Source organism: Eubalaena glacialis, chromosome 19 (genome assembly GCF_028564815.1).
Source record: "Eubalaena glacialis isolate mEubGla1 chromosome 19, mEubGla1.1.hap2.+ XY, whole genome shotgun sequence".
NCBI classification, from domain to species: domain Eukaryota; kingdom Metazoa; phylum Chordata; class Mammalia; order Artiodactyla; family Balaenidae; genus Eubalaena; species Eubalaena glacialis.
In genome coordinates this window covers 15,965,090-15,984,345 of record NC_083734.1, presented here as the reverse complement: position 1 = coordinate 15,984,345, position 19,256 = coordinate 15,965,090, and the positions used below count along the sequence as shown (strand labels likewise).

Here is a 19,256-nt window from a genome sequence, read left to right as displayed (position 1 = left end):
AACCATTGTTACCCTTACGTGAACATCATTTAAAACAGCTTTATATTTTATGTCTCAGTAGATAGAGGGATATATAGCAATGTAGATGATCATAAATTCTGTTAAAATTTTTAATTACTTTAAATAAAAAATTTTAATTGTAACTTAATTCCAGCAGAAGAAAGAGAAACTGAAGTAAAAGTAAGGGAATTATTGAAATTGAACATATCTTCACAAAAATTATTCTAAAATCATTCCAAGAAAAGACAATATGATAAAAATCAGAAAAGCTTGCAGTCATTTTTTTAAAATCACATATTTCAATTATAGAAATAACAGTTGACACCCCACTATAAAAGAAGTTGTTTAATATTTCCTCATGTGTTCCTATCTTTTTTCTTGTTATGTCTCCCAAGTTTAGTTATTTTATAATTTTTATTTTATCCAGATTTATATCATTTACTTTCTCTTCTATAACTATAGTTCCCATAATTGATTAATCTTAGTCTAATATTCAACTGGATTTGAGGTTCACTTCCTGTTCTTTTACAGTGGCTTTGCTATTCCTGAGTTACTTATTTTGATTCATCTCTTAATTAGCTAAATTTATTGTAAAGATTTTTCAGGAAAGTCTCAAGGGTGCTATATTTTCTGACTTCTTTTATGTTGAAAATGCCTGCATATTGCCTCTAAAGCTATATGTTGGATGGGTATACTGTATTTGGGTCACATTTTCTTTTCACTTCAAAACATTATGGACATTGCTCAATTATTTTCTGGTATTGAATGTTGTGAACTCTGTCAGTTTTACTTTTCTCCCTTCATTCGTTTTAATTAATTCAATAAATATGTACATATACCTAGTACATATATACATACACACATATTGTATATGAATACATATATGTATATATCCATATGTGATATTTATTTATTTGTGTGCATATGTATATATGTAAGTAAATCCATACAATTAAAGGAGAAAGTGGGTAAGGGTGATATCTATACATACTTAACACAAACTCATTAGCATTCTACATAATACCTTTGTAGATGTATGTATCTATATATATATATATGTATGTGTGTATATATATGTGTATATAAATAAATTTTTGTTTTAATGGGTGGTTTGGGCTATTAATAATTGTTTTTCTGACATTTCCCAACTTCTCTTCCTGAAATGCAAACAGCATATCTTCAGGTACTTTCATTAGAGCGAAGAGCTGTTATGTCAACAGAAACCAAGAAAGTATTTCTTGTATAGAAATATTTATTGAAAATGTTTAATGATCTGATCAATAAATCATTGAGACATGACATCTGACATAGAAGTAGTGTTGAGAACACTTGCATTTTTTTATATTTATTTTTTATGAGGTTACATTGGTTTATAAGGTTCATGTGTACAACACAGATGGAATACTTGCTTTTAAAGAGATGTGCTTTAAGGTTATTTTGTCAGCACTCCCTGAAACTGGAAGAAAATCAAATTATAAATGTTGGGTTTAAAGTCAAGCTATTACACACAGGTGCCACCCAGTGGCGATACTATGCCATGCAGTTGCCCTCTAATTGTTTTAATGAGCAGTGTAATTAGCATTCAGGTTGGAGCATGTTTGGAGAAAGTGGAGTCACTGAGTAATAATTAATATAGAGAAAAAGGCAAATGGAGAGATTGAATGGTCACAGATACTTCCACATGCACATCATTTTCCTAGCATGTCTGTTTTTTGGTGGTTAAATGAATAGATGATGATCTTTTTGTTGACTTTTACCTCTCTCTCTTTTCATCTGTTTTATTCCAGTAAATGAAGATCTAGAGTAACTATTTTAGAATATTTACTTCTAGTCTCTTAGTTATTAAGTATATACTGACTGTTTATTCTCTGTGCTAGGAAAGATGTCAAAATTAGAGTTGTACTTCTTACCCTTAAGGACCAAATAATGCATTACTGCATTTCTGTATGGGAGTATGCCTATGGCTATATGCAGGCATTTATGTCCGTGTGTGTGTGTGTGTGTGTGTGTGTGTAGATGCATGCAAACATACACTGGATAAAACCAGAGTAGGATACAGGGAATGGAAGGATCAAAATATAAGCAAATTAAGGACAGACACCACAAAAAGACAATTAGAAAGCAATGAACAGGTGCAAAACATTATGAATTATATTATTATATTATTATATTGCTGAGGGATGCATAGTAAAAGAAAAATGAGACTTCAGTGGACCAGGTTTGATGTAGGAAACTCATCTGGTGTTCATGAGTGTTAAATTTCTTCCACTTGCCATGTATCTCCACCTTGTATCTCCTTACTTTATGTTTAATGTTCTTAAACATTAAGAACAATGCTTTAAACATTTATATATTGACAGGAACAATTTTAAATGTAAAATGTGCTAGTTTATTTGAGATTGTTTTGTTTTGATTATAAGCTAAATATTTAGACATATAAGAAATATGTTTTGGGAGAGTGTCAGGCTTGTTTTAAATTCTCAGAACACTCTGGTTCCCAAAAGACAACTCCTTCTAGGAGACAAAACTTACCATTTGTATCATTTTAATGCTGGGGCTGAGTTGTTCAAGTAGATATGGTGTTCTCTATACAAGTTTGAAAAGGAACAGAAGTCTTAACCCTTAGATTTCAGTGGGCTCCCATTAGCAAAACTAATTGCATTGTCTTGTGTTCAGGCTAGGAGTAAGCAGGTGCTGATAGGCAGCTCCTTCCTGAAGTTCCCAGATTTCAATCTTACAGAAGATCTACCCTTTCATTTCCCTATCTGAGTGGTTAATTTGTTTATCAACAGAAGAAAACCATTTCAAGTACATTTGCTTTATCTGAACATCACTAATGTGTTTATAGAAAATGTAGTTAACTTTTTAGGTAGGAGGGTTCTTTTTTAATTTCCTAGACTTTTTGAACTCCATGAATTCCCTTTGTTTTGGTAAAGAATTTCCTAATAATCTGTTTCAAGAGAAGTCTGAAGGATAAGTATGTCTAAATTTTTCTTGGTACATTTTAAGGCAAAGATTACCTTGAGTTGTCAAAAAGTGCCCATAATTTTTTTTGATAATAGTCCCACAAATGGCTGTATGCCCCTCTCCAAAAAAAGTTTCTGTAGGTTGATTGGTTGTTTGGAACTTGAAACCCATTTTCCAAATAGAAGTAATATTTTATATAGTGGCCAGGGTCCTTGTTTTCAAAGTTCCTGAAATGGAGTTCTTAATAATCATTAAGTAACTATTTTTGTGGGGGAAAGTGCTACCTGAAGAAGAGGGCATCACCATGCACTACCAGGGAAAGGAACTTCCTTATTTCTAATCCATTGGTGATGACTATATACAAGACCTTTAGTATGACAAGGTTCATGGAGTAAAGGGTAAGGATGGCCTCAGGTAGACGAGAGCCTCCGAAGACCCCACAGTGAGGAGCTGAAGGAGGCTGTCCTCTCATCAATGCAGATGATCCTTTCCCACCTCTGGGGGTCCAGAGATTGACACACTTCTATTTCTACTGATACTAACAATTGGCCCTTGACTGATGGATGTTCTTTCCCTGATTCAGTTTCACAGTTAGTCCCCTAAACCAGGGGTCCCCAACCCCCAGGCCGCACAGCAGGAGGTGAGCGGCCGGCGAGCCAGGGAAGCTTCATGGCCGCTCCACATCGCTTGTATTACCGCCTGAACCAACCTCCCCCCAACCCCCCGCCGTGGAAAAATGGTCTTCCACAAAACCGGTCCCTGGTGCCAAAAAGGTTGGGGACCGCTGCAACTGTTGCCTCAAAGTAATACAAAGTATAGATTTCTCAGACAAGAGTGAATCCTTTTAAAGAACTATTCTGTAGGGGTATGTGGCCTACTTATCAGTTCTGCTCACTCTAGGCACCAGAATCTTGACTCAGATTGTCATTTGTGTTCACCATTCCCAGTTATTTGTAACAAATCTTTAGGTGTTCTTTATCTTGTAATTATCTAAATACAACAGAAGCATCAAGAATGGGTGAATGCATACCACAGAATAATAACTCTCTATATAGTTTGCTTTATGTTTGTCCCAGTGGATTGGAGATGGAAAGATGCCACAGACACAACAGCTGCAAAGTTTCGTTTACAGATACTTACAGAGAAAGTTTGTTATATAAAGCAGGATACAACACAGCATGCTTCCAGAGGATCCCTAGAGTTCCCCGCAGGGATTAGACTATTGGCATGAATCAGAGTAGAGGGTTTCAAACCATCCTGGTTTGCCTGGGACTGAGGGGTTTCTCAGTATATGGGACTTTCAGTGCTAAACCAGGAAAGTTCCAGACAAAGTGAGGCAGTTGGTCACCCTAATTGAGGAGTTTACTTTGCTTTTCTTTGTCCTTATCTCCCACCTGATCATTGTGGAAACTCTGGCCACGTATCTACCTGCTCACCAAGGACAAGTGAAAACAACCCAACACCTTCCTGTTTACTGTGGAACTGGCTAAGGTTGAGGGTCAGTTTCCCAGCAACATCCTTCAGTAGACATAGGCTTCAAGCAATCTGAGGTCTACACCTGAATTATAAAATGGGCTTAAGAATAATTATATACAAAACTGCAATTTACTATACAGTGGGATTCAGATGTTAAGTTTTGATTCCGCCACACTGAGGAACCAGTGTATCCCTTGGCCAGGTGTAAATAAGGGCCAGGCCTCTGCCTAGACTCTCTTTTTTGGGATTCTTTGTTCTTGCTCCAAAGTGGTCTGCTTTGAGATGGTCACTTCCTTATGCTCAGTTGTTTTATATCACTCAGACAGTCTGAAGCCTTCAAACTGACACAGCTCAAAGTTTAAACTTTAAATAGAGAGGCTTCATCAGCTGTACCCAAAGATTGTACTTTAACGTATTCTACTAAGTCCAGGCTGTGCATTTTCCTTGAAATGGTATGCATCTGAGTGGCTTTCTATTCTCTCTAGTTCAACTGTATTTTGTAATTTTTGTTTGTTTTGTTTTGCTCATTTTGTTTTCCATGTGCTTTGAGCTATGGCAGAGAAGGACAGAAGATGGAAGAATGATGGCTCTGGGGGAGGTAGAGGCAGCAATATGTTGTGAAACTACCTGAGGAGACCTTAGGAGGAAACAAGGGAATTTTAAGCCAGGGAAATGGGAGAGCCTATGGTAAACTATCCTCCAAGTTGGTGTGTGTCTTCCCAGGTCGTCTTCAACTGTAAGAAACACACAAATCAAGGAACTGCCTGATCAGCAATTCCTTATTGTTTGTATTAGTTTGCTAGGGCTGCCATAACAAAGTACCATAGACTGGGTGACTTAAACATCAGAAATTTAATTTCTCAGTTCTGGAAGCTAGAAGTCCAAGACAAGAAATTGGCAGGGTTGGTTTCTTCTGAGGGTCTCTCTCTCCTTGGCTTGTAGATGGCCATCTTCTCCTTGTACCTTCACGTGGTCTTCCCCTCTGTACATGCCTGTGTACAAATTTCCTCTTTTTTAAAGAAATTTTTTTTGGCTGCACCGTGCGGCATGCAGGATCTTAGTTCCCCGACCAGGGATCGAAACTGTGCCCCCAGCAGTGGAAGCACGGAGTCTTAAACAGTAGACTTCCCTCCAGCGAAGTCCCAAAATTTCCTCTTTTTTTAAGGGTACTAGTCAGATGAGGGCCCACGCTAGTCACCTCCTTTTAATTTAATTACCTCTTTAAAGACCCTATCTCAACATACAGTCACATTCTGAGGTACTGGGGGTTAGGCCTTCAACACATGAATTTTGGGGGCACACCACTCAACCCATAACATTGCCTAAGCCACCTTTCACCAGTATGGGTTAGACTGTGTGTTTCAGTCTGTCACTTTTAGTATTATTGGATATTAAATGAGGCCTTTGTTCAATTCATTTGTTAAGCAAAGTTTTTAAAGATCAGAACATTTTTCTGCTTTGTTGAATATATAATTAGCATTAATTGTTTTTAAAAGTTCCCTGTCTGAGACTGGAAAGCTAATTTTCTGCCAAATGCTATATGAACATATCACTTCTTCAATGATAGATAGCAAATATAATATGTGTATTTCAATATTCTATAGTTCTTGCTTGCAGACATTTCTGAAAACGTTATTTACTACCAAGGCTTCCAAACACAATTTGGAAGTTAATACCTAACATAGATAGTTTCCAAACATAGTTTTCTTCCTACTGCTCTCAGATCACCCACTTCATCAATCTTCCAGTATGTCTATAATTAAATAAGTGTGAATCCCAAGGCTGTAGAATCTAACAGTAGCTACCAACCTGTTAAGTGTGACATTTACTGCATTCTCAACATTTTGATTTTCCTGTCAGAAAGGAAAATCCTAGAATTCATTACGTTGGGATCCAGCACACACAGACAGCTTGATTAAGTACAGTTCAAATGTTTAACAGCTCACAAAGTGATTAAACTGAAGGATATTAGTAGCTAATCATATTCTTAAATTCATCTAAGCAATTATTTCAGGACTTATGGATATTAATTGACTCATTCCTTGGGAGGATGTGAAAACACAAAAGCTACCATATGTTTTCATTTTTGCTGTTTTTACGAGAGATACTGGCAAACTGCTATAATTGTTCTATTTGGAATTTGATTTGTAGTTCAGTTGGCATCTGGTTGTCTTTCATGTCATATAGCCCATGCTTACAGAACATGCTCACTCAGAAAAGCCATAGGCTATAAATCTAGAATGTTAAGTGTCTCTTGGAGAAACAGTTAAACTAATTCTTTTTTTTTTTTTAAAGACAGCTTTCCATCTTTTTTATTATTATTATTATTATTATTATTATTATTATTATTATTATTATTATTATTATTTATCTTATGGCTGTGTTGGGTCTTCGTTTCTGTGCGAGGGCCTTCTCTAGTTGTGGCAAGCGGGGGCCACTCTTCATCGCGGTGCGCGGGCCTCTCACTATCGCGGCCTCTCTTGTTGCGGAGCACAGGCTCCAGACGCGCAGGCTCAGTAATTGTGGCTCACGGGCCTAGTTGCTTCGCGGCATGTGGGATCTTCCCAGACCAGGGCTCGAACCCGTGTCCCCTGCATTGGCAGGCAGATTCTCAACCGCTGCACCACCAGGGAAGCCCCTTAAACTAATTCTTGATTTAATAGCATTCCCACAGCCAGAAAATTCATATGGCTTTGAGGTCAATTCCCAAAAGCTTAATACAAAACAAGATGAACCTTTTCATGAATCAGTAATTTTTATTTCAGCATTAGAGCACTGAGCCAAAATATTGGCAGAAAATGTCAATTATTCAGTAATTCTACCTTATCAGTAATTTAGAAAAGTACCTACTATTCAAGCAAAAAGTCATTAAGGATTGAACAATAGGATCTTAGAATACTGGTATAATTAGGACCAGTTGCCTTAGACCATCTAATTCAAACTTAAGTGAGTTTGAGCATAAGAATCACCCAGAGGGCTTCTAAAAACAGATTCTAGGTCTCACTCCAGATTTTCTGATTCAGTAGGTTTGGAGTAGGGTCCCCAAATTTGCATTTCTAACAAGCCCTCAAGGGACCACACTTTGAGATCCACTGATCTCGTTGAGTTTTTCCTTCTAAAATACGTATGTCGGGCTTCCCTGGTGGCGCAGTGGTTGAGAATCTGCCTGCCAATGCAGGGGACGCGGGTTCGAGCCCTGGTCTGGGAAGATCCCACATGCCGCAGAGCAACTTGGCCCGTGAGCCACAATTACTGAGCCTGCGCGTCTGGAGCCTGTGCTCGGCAACGAGAGGCCGCGATAGTGAGAGATCCGCGCACCGCGATGAAGAGTGGCCCCCGCTTGCCACAACTAGAGAAAGCCCTCGCACAGAAACGAAGACCCAACACAGCCATACATACATACATACATAAAAAGAATGTAAGCAGACAAGAATAGCATTAAAAAAAATTTAAAAAATTAAAAAAAAATTTAAAATACGTATGTCAGCTGAGAGGACTTTTATTTTATAAAGAAAGCCTTCTTGATCAATTTCTTACCTAGCTCAAAAGGAGACAAGAGCGATGGCTGCAGAGAACTTATTGCATGAAATACTTATACTCTGTACATATACAGGGTCCTCTCCATGACCCAGTGAGATAGCGACTGTGGTAGCTATTAGGGAACAAATTAAGGAACTGAGAAGTCCAGCGACTCATCCAAGGTTACTCAGCCAGTAAATATGAGAACTGGGATTTGACCCCAGACAAAATGTGAGGTCTTAACTGTATACTATTCTGCTTCCCAAGTAACAGAAAAGAACTTAATTGTGCTCATTAATCCATCAAGAATAATGATAATTAGGCGGTTTAGGCAGTTAAGGAAATGAAATATTTAGAAAAGCTCCTTTGCTGTGCTTTAAATTTTCCTCTTTTGATCTCTAAGCCAGTTGAATGATGGTTTATGATTCATTAGCATGGATTCAAGCCTAATATATCTCTTACATAATACATCCTAAATTTGCCTATATGATATTAATGAGGAAGTGAAATATCGACTATAACCTTCATTTCAAAGATTATGTCAATGAAATATGCCAACAAAATGTTCCATTTCAAACAAACTGTATTAGTTGTTATTCTTTAATTGTAAGAAACAGAAACCAACCTGAGCTAACGTAGCTGAAAATGCAATGTGCAGAAACCAAGGGCAGGAATTTGTTCTGGCTTCAGGAAGAGACTAGAATAGGGAGTTGGAGAACATCAAGACTCTTTTCTCTCTGCTTTTTGTTTCATCTGTCTCTGTGTACAGACTATTCTGCATCCTTAGTTCACATGGAGAAATCTGGCCTCCCAACAAATCTTAAGTTTATATTCACAGGTCCAGCCCCTCTCAGAGATCAGTTGGCCATTCCCCAGTCCTAATTCTCAATTCGCAGTATAGAGAATCTGAATGAGTTTGTTTAGGATAAGTATCCTCCCATGGCCCAATCATTTCTAGCTATGGAAGCAGGGTCATTCGTACAAATTTGACTGCCGCTGTGCTTGGGGCAGAGGAAGAAATCATTGACTTGTGAGGTAGGCTAACACTTAAAGAGGAGTCCACTCAGAAACTCTTCCAGTGGTTGATACATTGCTCTCTATCACAAGATACTTACAGTCAGGTGTAGATCAAGATTGTAATGTTCCTGACCTATCAAATTAGCAGAAATGTGGAAAGCAATACACACTGATGATGAGGCTGAAGAGAAACAGCCACTCATACATTAGTGGTGGGAGTGCACAAGGGTACAAGCCTGATGTCAAAACGTACCAAAAATACAGATGCGTTTACCTTCTAAGCAAGCAATCCCACTTCTGGGAATCTATTCAACAGGGCTCAAGAGGAATAGCCCAAGAGCATAGGTGTTTTCAGATTCTAGACTTTCAAAAGAAAAAACAAATCATGGACAAAGGATACTTTATTGCAAAATCAAAAGATAAAAAACCACCCACTCTCCCATCCCTTTACTCCAATAATTAAATGTAGCCAGTCTTGGAAAACACATGCTCTTATATCCCCTACATCAAAAGAAAAACTACGTTCAATTTTTAGAGCTATTCATTTATAGGCCACATTTTATGACTGCTGCTATTTCATACTGTGAGGTTAAAACTGCTCCCATATAAAACTGATGTGATCTAGAGGGAAATTGTTCCAAAAATATCTAGTCCCGCTTGTATATGGTGTTGGGGACTGTATTGATCACCTCTCTCCACAGCATAGCCTTGTACAATAACACTAACATGAAAATACTTTATCTAAGTGACAAGCAAATGATATGGAAAAAATTGCAGTCAATAATTTCATGCACATCAACTGAATCCTTGGAAAAAATCCAAGTAAAGAACACGGTTTTAAATCAATCATTTATCCTCTTTTTCTCCACAGTTCATCTCTTCTCACATTGCAGGCTTTAAAAGTGAAATGTTTGAGGAGCTCCTTAAGCACCTTTGCCACGGTGCAGATGAATTCAGGGAGGTTATAAAAACTGACATGCGGAGACAGATGTTTGCTGAACTCTTCTTGCATTGTGACTGTGGGAAGGTAAGGTAAGACCCTTAAAGCAGTGCTTCTCAAACTATTTGTTATGAAGGACCCGTTTTTAGGTTGTTGTTTGTGGTGGTGATGTTTTTAATATCCAACCTGTTGTGGACTGATAATGAAAATGGATTACTAGGAGGGAAAAAGGACATACAAAATACAATTCACGTTTTATTATCAGATTCAAATCTGATTTATTATCACTTTCTCAAGTTGCTATAACATTCTAGATGCTATTCTCAATTTCTACCTTTCTCAGCACAGATTACCTCTCGAGTGGCACTGTATTTCATGATTTATAACTTGTCCCTAAGTTTCTTTCCCATTCTTAAGAATGGGTTGCTTAGAATTGTTTTTGCTTACTCTCTTTGCTGGTGGCTTCCTATAGAAAAGAGCTGCTGGGAATAGAAAGCCTACCACATTTTATTCTGCTTCTTAAAAACAAGAGACATTTATATCAAAAAGTATTTCTAGAAATAGGTTTGGGAAGGCACTAGTGTGCCAGGATACCAAATGGATTTGCAAAAATAGATACAAACTTTACTGAAATATATTTGTTTATGAACCTTATATTTATTTGTTTGTATCCCCATGTTCCTGAAAAGATTTAAGGAAGCTTATAAGAATAGATAAAATGCAACAAAATAACATAGATTAAAAGTAGGATGAAAGAAGAAAAAAATAAGAGGCAGGATACTAAGTGAAGCTGGGAACAAAGCCCAAAATGCATACCAGAATGACCTAAATATTTGCTCTGGTTGTCTACAGGTCTGAATCTAATCTTCCTAGTAGTGAATGTGAAAGGGAAACATGACGAAACACACTATTGACAATGCTTTTAAGATAAATATAAACTGGAGCTAAGAAGAAGTGCAGAAATTTGGAATAAAAAGTATAGCCAGGAGTTTCTTCTGAAAGTACCCATTAAAGGGGCCCTATGTGATGAAGTGAACATCTTTATACTGGACTTATAATAAGTGAAAAAAGGACTTTATTAGAACAGTTTCTTTCTCTTTTTTATAAAAAATATATTTATTTATGGCTGCGTTGGGTCTTCGTTGCTGCGCGCAGGCTTTCTCTAGTTGCAGTGAGTGGGGGCTACTCTTCGTTGCAGTGTGTAGGCTTCTCATTGCGGTGGCTTGTTGTGGAGCACGGGCTCTAGGCACATGGGCTTCAGTAGTTGTGGCACGAGGGCTCAGTAGTTGTGGCTTGCGGCTCTAGAGCACAGGCTCAGTAGTTGTGGCACACAGGCTTAGTTGCTCCGCGGCATGTGTTATCTTCCCAGACCAGGGCTCGAACCTGTGTCCCCTGCATTGGCAGGTGGATTCTTAACCACTGCACCACCAGGGAAGCCCGGAACAGTTTCTTAAAACCACCTTACGTGTAGGTAAATGATACCACACCTGACTGCAATTCAGAAAAAGCAGTTCTTAAAGGAGCCAATGCATTACAGTCTAGGTTCTCAGATACCTGCTAATTTGGCTTAAGTCAGGAATATATTTTATAAAATCTGAAATGTCTATGTGTCTTTCAGGCAATCCTTGAAAATTGTTTCTTTTAACAGAGCTAATAATAAATACTGGGTAACATGGGTCAAGATTTTACTCCCTGACAAATGCCTGGAGAACAACTATTCTCTGTTGGCCAATTTAATACCAACTCATGTGTAGTACAAAACATTACCTCACATAGTGGGATATCCCACACAGTGGGATAATATTTAGAAGAATAACTCAGGTTTGCTTATGCTTTTTGCTTTTCTTCCCATCATTCAAACAATAGTTATGTGCTGATCTTCGAAGGAAGGTAGATACAGTCTAGAGTAAAAAAGTTAATTGAGTTTCTGAATATTTTCAATGAGGAGCTGAGACAAGAGTTCAAAATCCTCTACTTTCAATTGAAAATTCTGGGATCTTGAGAAAGAATGGAGAATCATAGAGTGAAGAAGAATGCAAAATATGACATCAAAGCACTTCTTCTGTCAGTGGGAAGTTGTGACCAGCTGATGGGAGAAGGAGGTTGGAGGGGATGTGACTACTGCTTAGGGGTTGCCTGGATCCCTAAGTCAGAGTTAATATCTGATATTACACCCTTATACCCCAACCAGGGTTGTATGTTGAAGGCAACATTGTAGATACTTAGAAATTCCAAGTAGGTTGAGGAGAAATTTAAGAACACCAGGGCTTATGCATCATTTCCTGGGTGTAGCTCAGAGACTGCAAGCTTCGTTGAGAAGTCCTGAATGCAACATGGCACTAAAGAGGAAGGTTAGCCACTGCAGAAGGAGGGGTCTAGGTGGATGAGCCTGAGGGTAGTCCCACTCCTGTGGCTAGAGGAAGGATAATGAGTGCTCCTAAATACCTGTGTGTAAAGGGGGTGGGTGTGCAGAGAGGATGACAGTAAAAGTTCTGGAAGTACCCCCAGGAAGTGTCCAACACTTGAAGTTGGGACAAGGAGAACCATGGGCATTAACAAAAAACACCAAAAAAAAAAAAAAAAAAAAAAGGCCCACTTCCAAATGATTCAGTGGGATGAACTCCATATGGTCAGAATCAACAAGTACTACTGGCACTGAACTAATTGCCCCTTTATTTGATGGTAGGACACTATGTAAGCCCCCAAAGAAAAATGGGCAAAGGATATGAACATAGAATATGTAGAATCACTGCATACTCAACAGATGAGCAAAAACATTTTAAAATGACAATACCGAAAAATAAATAAATAAAACAAAATGATAATACGTATTGCTGGTAGGGATAGAAGAAAAGTATTTTCTCAAACATTCCTGGTGAAAGTTTAATAGTATAGTATCTTTGTAAAGCAATCTGGATATACCTCTTTAAATAAAAAATACACACATCCTTCAACCAAGTGATCCCATTCCTGAAATTTTTATCCCAAAGAAATAAAAGCACCAGTAGATAGAAAATACACATACAAGGATGATTCCTGTGGCACTGTTTACACATGAAAAAGAGAGAGAGAGAGGGAGAGATAAAGGGAATGTTTATCTGTAGGGAAATGTTTTTTAAATGATGGTACATCTACATCTTGGAATATCATACAGCCTTTATACAAATTGAATAGACCTACAACAGCTGACTTGGAGGATTTTTATACATTATTAATGAGTGAAAAAAGTAAAAGATGGAGAAATGTATGTAATAAAATCCCATTTTTGTAAAGCAAACAAGGACATAAACCATATGGGTACATATACATAGGTACACATGTTTGTATATCTATAGCTACATGAGCCTAGAGAAATGTTTATAACAAGACACGTAGTTAACTGGAATGAGGCTCAGGATCCACCATTCAGAGTGGTCCTTAAAGGCAGAAAGTCTCCTCTGAGATATTTATTCAGTTGAAGTTTTCAGAATTAGGTACAGCATTAAAAAAAAAAATCAATACTAGTTCTTAGTCAGAGGATGCTATTAAAAATATATATTGGGGCTTCCCTGGTAGCACAGTGGTTAAGAATCTGCCTGCCAATGCAGGGGACACGGGTTTGAGCCCTGGTCTGGGAAGATCCCACATGCTGCAGAGCAACTAAGCCCGTGTGCCACAACTACTGAGCCTGTGCTCCAGAGCCCGTGAGCCACAACTACTGAAACTAGTGAGCCACAACTACTGAAGTCCACGCACCTAGAGCCCGTGCTCCGCAACAAGAGAAGCCACCGCAATGAGAAGCCCACGCACAGCAATTAAGACCCAATGCAGCCAAAAATAGATAAATTAATTAATTTTAAAAATACATATATATATTATATATATATGGAGCCATGCTTTGTTGAGTGAGGAGCAATGATCTTTTAAGTGTTAACCAGGATCTTGAATCCACAGTGCCATCCACTAGCTTCTTGTTTCAACCAGCCATGTTCCAAATTGAACCCCTAGAGATAAAAAATATATATATATGTGAAATTAAAACTTTACTACATAAGATTAGCATGAAATTAGACACTGAAGAAGAAAATATTAGTAAACATAAGGACATAGCAATAGAAACTATCCAAACCGAAGCAGAGAGAGAGAGAAAAAGAAAATGCCTGAGTGGTTATAAAAGACTTTTCTCCTCATTTAAAATGTTATTTAAATGATCATTTACTCTTTGAAGCAAAACTAATAATGTATTGTGAAGTTTATAATATATGTAGAAGTGAAATGTATGACAACAATAGCAAAAATAATGGATGGGAGAAAATAGAAATAAGTTTCTTACATTAGGCATAAAGTATATAATGTTATTTGAAAGTAGACTGTGATAAGATAAAGATGCATAATGTTAAATTTTATAGCAATTACTAGAAAAAAGAGAGGCATAGCTATTAAACCAATTGTGGCAATAACGTGGAATATTAAAATATAATCAAAAGAAGGCAGGAACGGGACTTCCCTGGTGGTGCAGTGGTTAAGAATTTGCCTGCCAATGCAGGGGACACGGGTTCGAGCCCTGGTCCGGGAAGATCCCACATGCCATGGAGCAACTAAGCCCGTGTGCCACAACTATTGAGCCTGAAAGCCAAAATTACTGAGGCTGCGTGCCACAACTACTAAAGCCCGCACGCCTAGAGCCCCTGCTCCGCCACCGCAACAAGAAGCCCACGCACCACAACAAAGAGTAGCCCCCGCTCTCCTCAACTAGAGAAAGCCCACGCGCAGCAACGAAGACCCAACACAGCCAAAAATAAATAAATAAATAAATTTATTTTTAAAAAAAGCAGGAAAAGAAGCAAAAAAAAGAAGGAGGAGAGAAAGAGGAAGAGGAAGAAGGAGAAGGAGGGGGAGGAGGAGGAGAAGAAGAAGGGGAAGGGGAAGGAGAAGAAGAAGGAGAAGGAGAAGGAGAAGAAGAAGAAGAAAGAAGGAAGAAGAAATGGGACAAAAACAAACGAAAAACCCAGGTAGCAAGATGGTCTATTTAAAGCTAACCATATTGATAATTATTTAAATGAATATGGGCTAAACACTCCAGTCTAAAGACAGAGATTGTCAGGCTGGATAAGACCAATATAAAGATACAAATAGTTTAAAAGTAAAGGTATGGAAAAAGATATATCTTTTGGCTACATTAGTATAAGACAAAGGAGCCTTCAGAACAGGAGTATTACCAAGGATTAAGAGGGCTATAGTATAATGATAAAGGGGTCAATTTGATAAGAAGACATAATAATTCTAATTGTCTATACACCTAATAGAGTTTCAAAGTACATGAAGCAAAAAATGACAGAACTGCAATTACAATTGGAGAATTAAACACTACTTTCTTAGCAGTTGATAGAGCAAGTAGACAGAAAATCAGCGAGGATATAAAATACTTCAAAAATGCTGTCAACCAACTTGACTTTGAGTGTTATAGAACATTCAACTCAACAACTGCAGAAAAACATACTTTTCAATTGCACTTGAAACATTCACAAAGATGATCACATGCTATACCATGAAACAGATCTCGATAAATTTAAAAGAATTGAAATCACACTGTGTACGCTCTTTGACTACAGCAGAATTAAGTTAGAAATCAATAACAGAAAGATAGTTTGAAAATCCCCAAATATTTAGAAACACTTCTAAATAACCCATGAGGAAAAAAAAATCACAGGAGAAATTAGGAAATATTTGAAACTGATAACTAAAACACAATGTAATAAAATTAGAGAAATGCCACTAAAGAAGTGCTTAGAAATTTATAGCTTTGCGTGCTTATATAAGAAAATAAGATCAGTCTAAAATAAACAAATGGGACCTAATTAAACTTAAAGCTTTTGCACAGCAAAGGAAACCATAAACAAGACAAAAAGACAACCCTCAGAATGTGAGAAAATATTTGCAAACGAAGCAACGGACAAAGAATTAATCTCCAAACAGTTCATGCAGCTCAATATCAAAAAAACAACCACCCAGGGCTTCCGTGGTGGCACAGTGGTTGAGAATCTGCCTGCCAATGAAGGGGACACGGGTTCAAGCCCTGGTCGGGGAAGATCCTACATGCCGTGGAGCAGCTAGGCCCGTGAGCCACAATTACTGAGCCTGCGCATCTGGAGCCTGTTCTCCGCAACAAGAGAGGCCGCGATAGTGAGAGGCCCGCGCACCGTGATGAAGAGTGGCCCCCGCTTGCCACAACTAGAGAAAGCCCTCGCACAGAAACGAAGACCCAACACAGCCAAAAATAAATAAATACATAATTTTAAAAAAACAAAAACACAAAAACAACAACCCAATCAAAAAGTGGGCGGAAGGGACTTCCCTGGTGGCACAGTGGTTAAGAATCTGCCTGCCAGTGAGAGGACAGGGGTTCAATCCCTGGTCCGAGAAGATCCCACATGCCTCGGAGCAACTAAGCCAGTGTGCAACAGCTACTGAGCCTGCGCTCTAGAGCCCGCGAGCCACAACTACTGAGCCCATGTGCCATAACTACTGAAGCCCACGCGCCTAGAGCCCATGCTCTGCAACAAGAGAAGCCACTGCAATGAGAAGCCCACGCGCCGTGTGGAAGAGTAGCCCCCGTCGCCCCAACTAGAGAAAGCCCGCACGCAGCAACGAAAACCCAACACAGCCAAAAATAAATAAATAAATAAATAAATGGGCGGAAGACCTAAATAGACATTTCTCCAAAGAAGACATACACATGGCCAAGAGGCATATGAAAAGATGCTCAACATCGCTAATTATTAGAGATTTGCAAATCAAAACTACAATGAGGTATCACCTCACACCGGTCAGAATGGCCATCATCAAAAGATCTACAAACAGGGTTTCCCTGGTGGCACAGTGGTTAAGAATCCACCTGCCAATGCAGGGGACACAGGTTTGAGCCCTGGTCTCGGAAGATCCCACATGCCGCAGAGCAACTAAGCCCATGCGCCACAGCTACTGAGCCTGCACTCTAGAGCCCACAAGCCACAACTACTGAGCGCACACACCACGACTACTGAAGCCCACGCGCCTAGAGCCCATGCTCCGCAACAAGAGAAGCCACCGCAATGAGAAGCCTGCGCACCGCAACAAAGAGTAGCACCCCCTCGCCACAACTAGAGAAAGCCAGCACGCAGCAGTGAAGACCCAATGCAGCCAAAACATAAATAAATAAAAATAAAATAAATTAAAAATAATCTACAAACAATAAATGCTGGAGAGGGAGTGAAGAAAAGGGAACCCACTTACACTGTTGGTGGGAATGTAAATTGATACAGCCACTATGGAGAACAGTATGGAGGCTCCTTAAAAAACTAAAAATAGAACTACCATATGACCCAGCAATCCCACTACTGGGCATATACCCTGAGAAAACCATAATTCAAAAAAGACACATGTACCCCATTGTTCATTGCAGCACTATTTACAATAGACAGGTCATGGAAACACCTAAATGTCCATCAACAGAGGAATGTATAAAGAAGATGTGGTACATATATACAATGGAATATTACTCACCCATAAAAAGGAACGAAATTGGGTCATTTATAGATGGACCTAGAGTCTTTCATAGAGAGTGAAGTATGTCAGAAAGAGAAAAACAAATATCGTATATTAATACATATATGTGGAACCTAGAAAAATAGTACAGGTGAACCTATTTCCAGGGCAGCAATAGAGACGCAGATGTAGAGAATGGACATGTAGACACAGTCAGGGAGGGGAGGGTGCAATGAACTTGGGGATTAGATTTGACATAAATACACTACCATGTGTAAAATAGATAGGTAGTGGGAACCTGCGGTATAGCACAGGGAGCTCAGCTTGGTGCTCTGTGATGACCTAGATGGGTGGAGTGGGTGGGGGTGGGAGGTCCAAGAGGGAGGGGATATATGTATACATAAAGCTGATTCACTTCCTTGTACAGCAGAAACTAATGCAACATTGTAAAGCAATTATACTCCAATTAAAAAAATAAAATTAAAAAAACAAGAGCAGTCTAAAATCAGTGATCTAAGCGTCCATCTTATAAAGCTAGAAAAAGAAAAGCAAAACCAAATAAATGCAAAGTAAATAAAAAGGAAGAAATGATAAAGAAATCGGCAAAAATCAATGAAATAAAAAACAAAATACAATTGTGAAAATCAAAACAAAAGCTGGCTCTTTGAAAAGATTAATATAATTGATAAACCTCTAGGTAGAGTGATCAAAGAAAAAAGAGAAGAAACAAATTACTGATATCAGGAAAGAAAGAGCACTACAGAGCCCACAGACATTAAAAAGACAATGAGGCGGGACTTTCCTGGCAGTCCAGTGGTTAAGATTCCGCCCTTCCAGGACTTCCCTGGTGGTCCAATGGTAAAGAATCCGCCTTCCAATGCAGGGGATGCGGGTTCAATCCCTGGTATTCGGGGAGCTGGGATCCCACATGCCGCGGGGCAAGTAAGCCCGCGCCACAACTACTGAGCTTGCGTGCCTCAACGAGAGAGCCCATGTGCTGCAAACTACAGAGCCCACGCGCTCTGGAGTCCGTGCACCACAACTAGGGAGAGAAAACCTGCACGCCACAATTAGAAGACCCTGCGCCACAACTAGAGAGAAGCCCGCATGCGGCAAAGATCCCGCGTGCCTCAACTAAGATTGGACGCAGCCAACAAAAAAAGGAAGGGAGGGAGGGAGAAAGGAAGGAAGGAAGGAGGGCAGGGAGAGAGGGAGGAAGGAAGGGAGGGAGGGAGGAAGGAAGGAAGGAAGGAAGGAAGGAAAGGAAGGAAGGAAGGAAGGAAGAAAGAAAGAAAATAAATAAGAAGACTCCGCCCTTCCACTGCAGGAGGTATGGATTCAATCCCTGGTCGGAGAACTAATATCTCTCATGCTGTGCGGCATGGCCCAAAAATATTTTTTTAAAAAAAGTTTTTTTAATAAAATAAAAAATAAAAAGACAATGAGGGAACATTATGAACAACTTTATGCCAATAAATTTGCCACTTAGATTGAGTGGACAAATTCTCTGAAAGACACAAATTACCAAGTCTGACTCGAAAGGAAATAGAAAACCTAGATACTCTCATATGTATAAAGAAATTAATGTCATTAAAAACCTTTCCACAAACAAAACTCCAGGCCAAGATGGCTTTACTGCTGAATCCTAGCAAACATTTAAGGAAGGAATAATTCCAGACCCACACAAAGTCTTCCAGAAAATAGAAGCGAGAACATTTTCCAACTCATTTTATGTGACCATCATTATTCTGATATAAAAGCCAGATGAAACTATCTAACGAAAAAAAAAAAAACCTGTAGGCTAATATCTTCCATGAACCAGATACAAAAATCT

At 38.8% G+C, this 19,256-nt stretch overlaps 1 protein-coding gene across 1 annotated transcript in view; it reads left to right on the top strand.

The window, feature by feature from the left end:
• EFCAB5 (EF-hand calcium binding domain 5) overlaps positions 1-19,256 on the top strand; it is a 124,281-nt gene that overhangs the window by 59,074 nt on the left and 45,951 nt on the right. The window contains 1 exon segment of the mRNA XM_061175652.1: positions 9,851-10,006. Within this exon segment, the coding sequence (XP_061031635.1) occupies positions 9,851-10,006 (156 nt within the window).